The following is a 10,727-nucleotide window of genomic DNA, read 5'->3' on the forward strand; positions in this document are numbered from 1 at the left end:
GGAGAAGGGAAGTAATTAAGGTTGTCTAAATGAATATTCTGAATATTTCAGATATTCATTTAGACAATTTCAGAATACTCATTTAGACAACCTTAATTACTTCCCTTTTCCTCTTTCCGTGGTTCATTTTGCATACCACCCATCCCTGCATATTTTACATGAACTAAACAAGGGGTCAGCAAAGTTTTTCAGCAGGGGGCTGGTCCACTATCCCTCAGACCTTGTGGGGGACCAGACTATATTTTGAGGGGGGTGAACGAATTCCTATGCCCCACAAATAATCCAGAGATGCATTTTAAATAAAAGGACATATTCTACTCATGTAAAAACATGCTGATTCCCGTACTGTCCGTGGGCCGGATTTAGAAGATTATTGGGCCGGATCCGGCCCCCAGGCCTTAGTTTGCCTACCCATGAACTAAACCATTCAGTAATCCAATGTTACATGCATCAAATCTTATTTACACTGTTGAATGTATCTTAATGCTACCAGAATTTTTAAATGAACACAGGTTTCACCCATATACTCAGTAAACATTTTCCAGTCTTCTTTAAACGTGCATTCTTCTTGTTCTCTTATGCTATATGTTAAATCTGTTAGCTGCGCATATTCCATCAGTTTAAGTTGCAATTTTTCTTCGGTTGGGACCAGGGGCGTAGGAAGGGGGGTGCGGTGGGTGAGGTCCGCCTCAGGTGTCATCTCTGAGGGGGGGTGACAATATTCCCCCCTGGGCGGAGATATCCTTGCCGATCGCTCCTGTGGGTGCCCGTGCGGCTAGCTACGCCGCTGGTTGGGACCTTGATCGTTTTCCATTTTGGGGCTAACCAAACATGGGCCTCCGTAGTAGCATACATAAATAGTCTTTTTTGACACCTGGGAATTTCCCTCTGAAGTATCCCCAACAAAAAGGACTGGTTTGGGGGGATTTTTGGAACGGTACTTCTGAACATTTTTTTTTCAGTTCATTATATATCATTTCCCAATACTCTTTTACCTTTCTAAGTCCACCACATATGATAAAACGTACATACATGGCAATAAAATCAACCAGATCAAGTTGGTGGGCAAGGGAACTAAAAGTCTGTGTGGTATAACAACTGGGAGTGGAGAGGCCTGGGTTCTACCTCCTGCTTGGCCATGAAGCTCACTGCGTGGAGTTGGGTGCCCTCAGTTGCACCCACCTAAATCACTGTGTGTGCAAAATGTCTTCTGTGAGCACAACTTCCATTCTTCTCCCAATCCACCCCCTAATGCTGATCTGGGGGGTCCCTCAGGCTTCTGGAGGGGCAGGAGAGGGAAAGGGTGTTCCATTGTGCTCACATTCCCTGTGTGCAATGATTTACAACCCTCTCAGCCTCACCGATCTAAGAAAACGTTGTAAAGAGAAAATAAAATATTAATAAAATAATAAAATATTGTTTTATTTGTTATAAGTTATGCAAGTTATTTTTTATTACAGTGGTGCCTCGCTTAACGAATGCCCTGCTTAACGAAATTTCCGCTTAACGAAAGGTTTTTTCTAGCGGAGGTTGCCTCGCTAGACGAATTCGTTTTACGAAAAATTCGTCTAGCAAATCGCGGTTTCCCATAGGAATGCATTGAAATTTAATTAATGCGTTCCTATGGGCAAAAAAAATTTCAATGCATTCCTATGGGATTCGCTAGACGAATTTTTCATTATAAGAAAAGACCCGTGGAACGAATTAAATTTGTCTAGCGAGGCACCACTGTATAACTTTTTGTGTATTGGATCAGATTGTTATAAAATGTGATATGGTTTATATTGTATATTTTGTTGCTTCTTCAGCTTGTCAACTGCCTTGTGTATACCCATTGCTTTTTTTCTTGGGGGACGCATACCCCTAAACATTTTGTGAATCTTTGTACAGTGGTACCTCTGGTTAAGAACTTAATTCGTTCTGGAGGTCCGTTCTTAACCTGAAACTGTTCGTAACCTGAGGTACCACTTTAGCTAATGGGGCCTCCTGCTGCCGCCGTGGCGCGATTTCTGTTCTCATCCTGAAGCAAAGTTCTTAACCCGAGGTACTATTTCTGGGTTAGCGGAGTCTGTAACCTGAAGCGTCTGTAACCTGAAGTGTCTGTAAACCAAGGTACCACTGTACTTTTGTCCATTTACTGTACTTATTTCCCCCGATTTGAACTATAAAATGCTGATTTTCTTAAGTCAAAATGAGAGTACCCCTAAACATTTTTAAGGAAAAAAGCACTGTGTATACCAGTACTTAAAGGCAGTATACAAATTAAAAGCGAAATGAAAAGAAAATTTTAAATAGGATACGTCCCATTTATGCTCCTCTGAGTACTTTGAGGGAAGGGGAGGGTGCAAATATGGGGAATAAAAAAACAAATTATTCACCAAGAGAAGCTTTTCGAGATAATGCAAATTTGTATTTTAAAACAGATGTAAGAGTTGTTTGTATTGTCTGGGAGAAATTGCTCCAGGCTTCAGGGAGACAAGGCTCTTCCATATCACCTGCTACATGAGATCCTTTTAAAAGGGTGGTTCTGGGGAACTAGTATGAAAACCTCTGCGTGCTGTTTTGTTTTATTAGTGAGCATGGGTTCTTCTTCAGTTTTTGCTATTTAAATCACTAACTAGCTTAAATAGAATACTGAAGGACATCGGGGGGGGGGGATGCACATTAAGTTTGTGAAATTAAGGCCTCCACCTTGGAAGAGGAGGAAATTGAGCTCTGCACTTTGATAGGACATCTTTTAGTAGCTGCAATACTTCTTATTGCTCTATTCGGGGGGGGGGGAGGTGGACCTGCAAGGGATACAATTGATGACATGGTATCAAAAAGTTTGGCAGATTGCTTTGAATGAACAACTCACTGCTAAATTGGAAATGGTGCAAAGACCCAATTTTCCATGGAACAATTCTGTTTTATTGCATACATGAGTGGAGAACAAAACAAGAGTCTACAGAATTTTTTTGTTGATCTAGACCAGATACAGTAATATCCTTTTCTATTTATGTCTCCATAATCAGGGAAATGGGGGACGCGGGTGGCGCTGTGGATTAAACCACTGAGCCTAGGGCTTGGCAATCAGAAGGTCGGCGGTTCGAATCCCCGCAACGGGGTGAGCTCCCGTTGCTCGGTCCCAGCTCCTGCCAACCTAACAGTTCGAAAGCACGTCAAAGTGCAAGTAGATAAATAGGAACCGCTATAGCGGGAAGGTAAACGGCGTTTCCGTGTGCTGCTCTGGTTCACCAGAAGCAGCTTTGTCATGCTGGCCACATGACCTGGAAGCTGTACGCCGGCTCCCTCGGCCAATAACGCGATATGAGCGCCAAAACCCAGTCGGTCACGACTGGACCTAATGGTCAGGGGTCCCTTTAACTTTAATCAGGAAAATAAGAAAGAGATATGTAGATTGCTTTTTGTATTGTGCTGTATCCCGGTGTGGAGGGAGGGAGTGCTTTTAGTTGAAAATTTCAATTTAAAGATAATTAAAAGATAATAAAGGAACAACTCTGGCCTGTAAGAAATTTATAAACCTTTTCCACATGGAATTTTAACAAAGCTTTAAGCACCCTTTCGTTGCCGCTATTCTCTTGCAGGACACGGTAGTGGCTATACAAGCTTTGGCTCTGTTCAGCCGATATACCTTCTCTACGGACGGACGGAACTCAGTCAGGATCCATTCCAACAAGCCTTTTGAGAGAGTCTTTGAAGTGAACAATGACAATCGCCTATTGCTGCAGCGGACGTCCCTGCCTGATGTTCCAGGAGAGTATACAGTGGATGTGAATGGCACTGGGTGTGTCTTTGCACAGGTAATTGTTGATGCACCTTCAGGGCTGTCTTTGTAGAGAGTGATTTGCTAATTGTATTATTGAGCCAAATCGGATCTTATAAGTTTGCATTGCCTGCATTGTATAATTCTGACTGTGTGGCTTAGCCCCATATTCCTGGGATGCTTTTCCCCCTAAAATGCTTTCCTCTTTGCCTCTATGCCTCTGTGTGCCAAAGGGGAAGCCAGGCAGAATACTAAGATATCAAGGCCGGATGAGCTGGCCCTGTCTGGAACACAGAAGGGCTTATCAGCTGCTATGCCTGACGCAAAGAGCAGCAAGATAGTCAAGGCTGCCTAAGTCAGCATGTGGTTATGCATGAGAACAACCGGACACAGGAAGATCCATATATGCGTGCGTGACCCCCTTGCGTGCGTGACCCCCTTGCGTGTGCACATTTACAGAGGAGGGGGAAAGGAGCCCAAAGAAGTGTATAAGCAGCTTTGCAATTTGTGTTTCTCTACTCCTGTCGTGAGCTTGACCACCAGGAGTCTCTTAAATTTAAGAATTAAATTCTTTCTCTGGATTCAAACCCCCCGGTGTCATTATTGGCTATCTCTGTCCTGCCTGGGCGCAACTTAAAGGACCCTTAGTAGCTGATAAGGCTGCATCTTAAGCATATTTGGCACCGAGGTGCAAAGATCTGCCCGGCATTGGTGTCCCCGCCCCCCGGTTGCCCAGTCCCAGGTGCTCAGGAGGCCGGAGCCGCCCAGCCATCTCAGCATCTTGCTGGCTCGGTCGCCCCCAAACCTGCACCACAGAGCCAGACGGGCTCTTCCCCAGACTCAACTCTCAGGCCCCAGACTCTCGGCATGGCGCCCCTGAGAGCCTGGCACCCGGGTGCCCCGCACCCCTAGCGCCTATGCGTAAGATGGCCCTGTGCACCTTGCACACTTGCGAAGATGAAAAGGATTTCAAATGCCATCTTTCGCTATGTGCACATTATTCCTTATGGCACTAGCCAGGGATGGTGGCAGGATTTCCTGAGCCCGATACACTCTATGTGGATTGGTGCCCCTGCTTCACTGGCCCACCCCACAATCTGTTGATTATATTGTTGTTGTTGTTCATAGAATCATAGAATTGTAGAGTTGGGAATGACCACAAGGGTAATCTAGTCCAACCCCCTGCAATGCAGGAATATTTTGCCTAACCCACAACCCTGAGATTAAGAGTCTCATTCCAACTAAGCTAAGCAGGCAAGTCATTGTTATTAGTTTAATTTATTTACCGCTTTATGTTTTTAAGAGAGAGAGAAACCTCAAAGCGGTTTACGACACATTAAAGCATCAAATAAAACCATCCAGAACAGAACGTTACTGAAGAAAGTCAGATATAAAGTATAGATTCAAAGCAACATCATTAACAGGAAACTTTTCTTAAAGATTCAAAATAAAACAGAATGTTTCTATGGACACAAATTCTGCTTTCAAAGCTAATTTGGCTTTGTATGAGAGGATAGGTGGTGGTTGGCAGGAACTAAGCAATACTTCTAGGAACTAAAAGAATCTGCAAAATATGTGGACGTAGGAGATAGCGGGATACACATGACCACCACAGGCAACAATGTCTCTCTCATTTACTATCATTTAAGACTCTAAATAAGCTAGTGACTCTCTTCAAGACTATGCCTTTCACACACATTGTGAAGGCCACATTGCCTTGAGTTTACATTTTCACTCCCCTGTTTTTTATTCCATGTTTTCTAGGCAGTTATGAAATACAACATCCACCTTCCCAAAAAGTCTTCTGGGTTTTTCCTCTCTGTGCAGACGGCAAATGTCTCTTGTGGAGACACCTTCCAGACAAAGTTTGCCATTGCCATCACAGCCAGGTACCTTTTTATCAACCTCGTATGCATAGTAGATTGCATGTGTGTGGAAGAGAAAGAAAAAGAGGTGTAACTTAAAACCACAGTTCCAGAAAGACAGAGCAGAATAGTCCTGCGGCTGGGTACATCCCTGTATGTGCTTCTATTGCCAACCTTTTAAAATGGGTTTTCTCCTGTGACTTTCAGTACAGTAGTCTGGCATGTAAACAATACGCTGGTGATGGTTGCAGTCCTGTGCATTTAGGCCTAATCTCCATTGATAACAGGTATTTCTGGGTATGCACGCAGAAAGGATAACTGCAGGGACTATGAAAATGGATGGGTATGGACAATATGAGTGTGTTGCTGGAGTAACTGGACATGAGAAGGGGTGAATTTCCTTCATGAGCATAAATCACCCCATGGGTGAGCTAATAGCAAGTGCAAGATCAGCCAGGCCAGTTGCTATGGTAATGGCCCAGTGCCCCAACTGTATCTGTGAATTAATGCATGTCGGCTCACTTGCAGCGTCTGTTAGTAGAGTTGTCCAGTGTTACGTCTTGAATTGCTGGAATTATTTAGAGCAGGCATCCCCAAACTTCGGCCCTCCAGATGTTTTGGACTACAATTCCCATCTTCCCCGACCACTGGTCCTGTTAGCTAGGGATCATGGGTGTTGTAGGCCAAAACATCTGGAGGGCCGCAGTTTGGGGATGCCTGATTTAGAGCAATGGAGATACTTTGTACTTGTATACAGTATATCTGTATATATCTGTATCTACTAGTTGTATATGTCTACGTCCATAACTGTTTTACTGAGCCTTATCTTCTGCAACAGAAAACTATCTGAACCTTTCTCTGCTTCCGTGTATACAGGGAGCAACTTCCACTGTGTGGGTATCTCACCTGAGATTTCCAACGTGTGTGTGATTAGCAATTGTGACAATGTTTTAGTACCCCTAGGATTTCAGCCCAACAACCATCGTATAGACAGCAGGTCCCTCTGTCCTATGTTAGGTATCTAGCTTCCCACAAACCACACACCCAATGGGCGGCTGGTGCCACAGTACTGGGGATTGCATTTCCTAGACCTAGACGTACTGGAGTCATTACCAGTCAAGTAGGGGCGGAATGACAGTGGCCAAGGTGTTTGAATCTAAAAAGGTCTCCTGACTGCTCTGAGATGGTAAAGGAGCTCCAAAGCATAGACAGAGTACAAACACACAATTTGTAAGCGACAGCATTTACACTCTTATCCTACAGATACATTTTACCGCCTAAACAATTAAATATATATACAGGTGAAACTCAGAAAATTAGAATATCGTCAAAAAGTGCATTTATTTCAGTAATGCAACTTATTGTTTTTTATTTTCATTTTTACAAATGCTTTCTTTTGGAAATTCCACAGTAATAAAACAAATAGTTACAATAATACAAAAATAAACATCACTATTACATTTCATTAATTACATTCCATTTATAATTGGACAAATAATTACAATTACAATTACAATTACAATTACAATTACAACAATTACAATTACAATTACAATTACAATTACAATTACAATTACAATTACAACAAATAATTACAATTACAACAAATAAAGGCTTGACATATCTTGCTTTGCCTGTCATGCATCTATCTCATATATTGGTTCCACCTTTTAAGTTGCATTACTGAAATGAATGGACTTTTCGACGATATTCTAATTTTCCGAATTTCACCTGTATTCCACACTGTATCCCAAGATGGCTTTGGTCTAGGGATTCAGATTGACCTCGTCATCCTTTCCTTTCAGATACACCGGGAAGCGCAATAGCTCCAACATGGCCATCATTGATGTGAAGATGCTTACAGGCTTTGTTCCTGACCCGGCATCTCTGCAAAAGGTAAATGTAAAACGTGGAATGGCTTTGGGGGATAGGGTTGTGGGTCATTTAAATTTGCAAATGCATCACCTGCCACAAGAGATAGGAAGCTTCGCCTACTGGCTCCCACCAACCTGGCTATGACTACCAATCAGACAATGTGGCCTGCGTGTCAGACAGCCAAAGGTCCATGCCCACACTGGCCAGCTGTACCCTGTCTAGTGTGTCTTCAGGTGGCCAGCGAAGGTTCTCATATTTCCTGTGCTTCCTTGTCCACAGCTTCGTGATGAAAGAATTGTGATGAAGGTGGAAAGCAAAGAAAACCATGTCATCTTCTATCTGGACGGCGTACGTTCTGCTCAGATCTGCCTCTTGTTTTGTGGAGTATTAACTGGCTACAAGACTAACGATTCCCCATGTGCTTTTATTCCCAGCTCTCAACCAAGGGAATCAGTTTCAGCTTCATAGTTGTCCAAGACCTTCCAGTTTCGAATCTCAAACCACCCTCGGTGGTGGTGTATGACTACTATGAAACAGGTATAGAAAAATAATATGCCATAGAAGAACAGCCTCCCCTCATTTGATGCCATCTAGATTTTTTGGATTGCCAACTGCCTTCATTCCCGACCAGTGACCATGCTGGCTGCGGCTAACAGGAGTTGTAATCTGGGAGAAATATTTCCTCTATACATACCTAGGCCTTGGACCTTTAACTACCTGTGGCCTGTTAGAAGTGGGCGGGATGTTTTTAATGTGTGCCCTCCCCCCCCCCATTTTAATGTTTTTATGTAGGAGTTTTTGCTTCTTCGATGTTTGGTTGTAAGTCACTTTGGGTTGCCTTTCTCTGCTACAGATGAAATTGGTATTGCTGAATACACGTTCCCTTGCCACGCTGATGAGCCTTGAACCCTTTGGATAATCTGGAGAAAGTAAGTTGGAAGACAGGAGCATCAAACTTGGAAACAGAAGTGAGACGGTGGCTATCATATCTGGTGTTTGGGGGTGGGGAGAAAGGCGGTGGAGAAGATGGTTTCATAGAAAGGGTCAAGCAATGGTCTTCTGTGTGTTACGGTTGGTCTTCCCTAAAAGCCATGGAAAAGTCTGTACTTTTTCATTTACAGTCATGGAAGGAGTAGACACTTGCTGGCCTCAGAAATTAAAAGTGCTAGAAGACATTCACATTATAGCTTCAACGCAAAAAGATGTGGGAATGATTTCACACTCCAGGCATCTTTCACTCATAAAGGCATCCTTGCAAAAGGATTTCGGAATTGCATGATATTCTGAACCAAAATGTATTAGGAAGTTTGATTCTGTATTAGTTACAGGTAGGTAGCCATGTTGGTCTGACGTAGTCGAAACAAACAAACAAAAATCCTTCCAGTAGCACCTTAGAGACCAACTAAGTTTGTCAATTGGTATGAGCTTTCGTGTGCATGCACACTTCTTCAGATAAACTGAAACAGACGTCACCAGACCCTTATGTATACCGGTAGTCAGAAGATGGGGAGGGGTACTGGAAGGAATTGGAGGGGTATTGGAAGTGGTGCTACTGGAAGGAATTTTTTTAATATTATTATTCTGTATGTTCAGCATTCAGTCAAGAATAGCATAGCATCCTTCTCTGGGAAGGGGAATAGTGGTTGCAATGAATGCCCCTGTTTGCCTCACTGAGGGACAAATTATATATACAGTGGTACCTCTACTTACAAATAACTCTACTTACGAATTTTTCTACTTACAAATGGAGCTCCGTCCGCCATCTTGGAAGTGGTTTAGATAGGATTTTTTCTACTTACGAATTTTTAGATAGGGTTGCTTCGACTTACGAATTTTTTCTCCCAATGCATGGGATTCGACTTACAATTTTTTCCGACTTACAAATGTGTGTTCGGAACGCATAAAATTCGTAAGTAGAGGTACCACTGTATACATATTTGTTAGAAGATCAGCAATTTCACATTTGAGTTATTTAAGAACTCCCGGGTGGATGCCATCTGGACTCGGCAATTTGTCAGTTTTTATTTTGTTTAGTAGGCCTAAAACTTTATCTCTTGTCACCACCACCACCCCTCAGTTCCTCAGACTAACCTTCTTGCAAAAGTTATTTCAGGTGTACTGGGATCTGCCCTATATCTTCCGTTGTGAAGAGAGGTGCAAGGGGAGTTTCCCTCTTCTTGAAAGCAATGTTCTCCTTCTCCGAGACACTCATTCTCATCCCCTGATAGCAGGGGATCTATCATCGTGGGGGTGGGGGCACAGCTATAATGTCCCCCCCAAGGCCTCATCCACCAACCTCTTTGCCTCTCTTAGCTCTTCCAGGTCTGCCACCTTGGCCTTGAGGTAACAGATTTGTTCCTGGAGAGCCAGGAGCTCATTGCACCCTGTACTGTACACACTCTTGACTTCTGTCAAACAGGGAGATAAGTTGTACATGTGACAGACAATGCAAAACACTGCAAAACATGTGACAGACAATGCAAAACAATGGAAAGCCTTTATGCCCCTGCTGGCATTCTAATTGCCTAGTTGTTTTTGTAGTTTAAGTTGCTTTATTTAGAGTTTGGGTTTTCCGTAAATCAATGAAGGGAGGAGCAGAATGACACGACTTGGCCTCTTCTCTCTTCTCACACACATCTGCTTAACTTGCCTTGGAGTGGAACCTCCAGATGTTTTGGCCTACAACTCCCATGATCCCTAGCTAGCAGGACCAGTGGTTGGGGAAGATGGGAATTGTAGTCCAAAACATCTGGAGGGCCGCAGGTTTGACATGCCTGGCTGTAGCTCATGAAGGAGGCTCCCCACTAGCTTGCTCTAAATATATACACCACCTGGCTAGTTCCTCCTAGTTGTAGTGTCTGCTTCTCAAAACTAAAATGATATTTCTGTAGTTTTACTCTGATAATTGTTCCTAAGTGTCATATTTCAGTATCTAAAACTAAGGCACCAAGGAGTAGCCTATGGAAGTTGAGCCATTCATTGCTTTAAATTGGGTTAATTAATGGTTTATTTTGTTTGTTTCCGCAGGACAAAGTTATGCCATCTCATGAGTCTGCAACCATCCTAAGGGAGGTGCTCAGGGAGAATCACATTTGCTAAACTATTTAGGTCTTAGAAGAAAATCACCAGAAAAGGCACCCTTCAGCTGAGAGTTTTGCCACTCATTTCAATGAGAGGCTGTTTCATTAGTTCTTTGCAATAAAAACTTGTGATTATTAAGA

At 43.1% G+C, this 10,727-nt stretch overlaps 1 protein-coding gene across 1 annotated transcript in view; it reads left to right on the forward strand.

Annotated features, from left to right (window-relative positions):
- The window catches only part of LOC118075317 (ovostatin-like), a 70,116-nt gene extending 59,389 nt beyond the window's left edge, over positions 1–10,727 (forward strand). Inside the window, exons 30-36 of the mRNA XM_060268707.1 lie at positions 3,588–3,803; positions 5,531–5,655; positions 7,437–7,527; positions 7,786–7,854; positions 7,941–8,043; positions 8,360–8,435; positions 10,534–10,727. Of these exons, the coding sequence (XP_060124690.1) occupies positions 3,588–3,803; positions 5,531–5,655; positions 7,437–7,527; positions 7,786–7,854; positions 7,941–8,043; positions 8,360–8,412 (657 nt within the window). The 3' untranslated portion in view covers positions 8,413–8,435; positions 10,534–10,727. The remainder of the gene's footprint in view (positions 1–3,587; positions 3,804–5,530; positions 5,656–7,436; positions 7,528–7,785; positions 7,855–7,940; positions 8,044–8,359; positions 8,436–10,533) is intronic.

Source organism: Zootoca vivipara, chromosome 16, assembly GCF_963506605.1.
Source record: "Zootoca vivipara chromosome 16, rZooViv1.1, whole genome shotgun sequence".
NCBI lineage: Eukaryota > Metazoa > Chordata > Lepidosauria > Squamata > Lacertidae > Zootoca > Zootoca vivipara.